Genomic DNA, 693 nt, shown 5'->3' on the forward strand with positions numbered 1-693 from the left:
GGCGCTCCCTGGCCTCCTTCGAGTGTCCCCTGTCGCCGCGCTTCCTCCCGAGGGCTCAATGTACTCAGGCGTGGAAGTATCAAAAGAAAACTGCGCGGGGCAGGGCCATCGCCCCGGGACGTGCACTCGCCGCCGGCCGAAGGGTGTCCCCTTCTCCCGCCTGTGACCCCGTGCTCCCCGCACACCCACACGCACACATTTGGGTACGTACCTCACGTACACATTCGGTGGCATAAGTCCCTGACCCTGGACAGGGGAACCGGACACCCACTCGCAGCCCGGCGCCGCGTGTGGGGTAACAGCAGGGGGACTTACCGGGGGACTGCAAAACTCCACGTCGTCAGGGCCCACCAGGGCGATGGGGACTTTGTCAGAGTTCTCCGTCATGGCTGCGGCCGGAACCAGGCACGTTGAGGCTCCGCGCGCGACCTGGGCTCTGTCCTGCTGCCCCGACGTGCAGGGCACCTCAGCGCGGTGCACACTCGCGATGCACAGGCCCGCCTGGGCCGGCCCAGCGGTCCCCACCCCTTCCAGCGTCTCACCTCTCTCCTCCCTTCTCTCTCCCGCCCGGGCAGCGGTCTGAACTTCCTTCCCTGATGCCCCTCTTCGCCTCACTGGCCTCCGAACAACATGCTGGTACATCTGCGTGTGTAAGGGTGGGTGCATCCCTTAGAGCAGAGCTGCTGAGTCCTG

At 66.1% G+C, this 693-nt stretch overlaps 1 protein-coding gene across 2 annotated transcripts in view; it reads right to left on the reverse strand.

Moving 5' to 3' along the window:
- The window catches only part of CNMD (chondromodulin), a 32,876-nt gene extending 32,389 nt beyond the window's left edge, over nucleotides 1–487 (reverse strand). For both annotated transcript variants that reach the window (XM_006155507.3, XM_006155506.3), the window contains exon 1: nucleotides 316–487. In XM_006155507.3, coding sequence (XP_006155569.1) covers nucleotides 316–387 — 72 coding nt within the window. In that variant the 5' untranslated portion in view covers nucleotides 388–487. The remainder of the gene's footprint in view (nucleotides 1–315) is intronic.
- Between the last annotated feature and the right edge of the window lie 206 nt (nucleotides 488–693).

The sequence above is a fragment of the Tupaia chinensis genome, unplaced genomic scaffold (genome assembly GCF_000334495.1).
Source record: "Tupaia chinensis unplaced genomic scaffold, TupChi_1.0 Scaffold000458_2, whole genome shotgun sequence".
Classification (NCBI taxonomy): domain Eukaryota; kingdom Metazoa; phylum Chordata; class Mammalia; order Scandentia; family Tupaiidae; genus Tupaia; species Tupaia belangeri.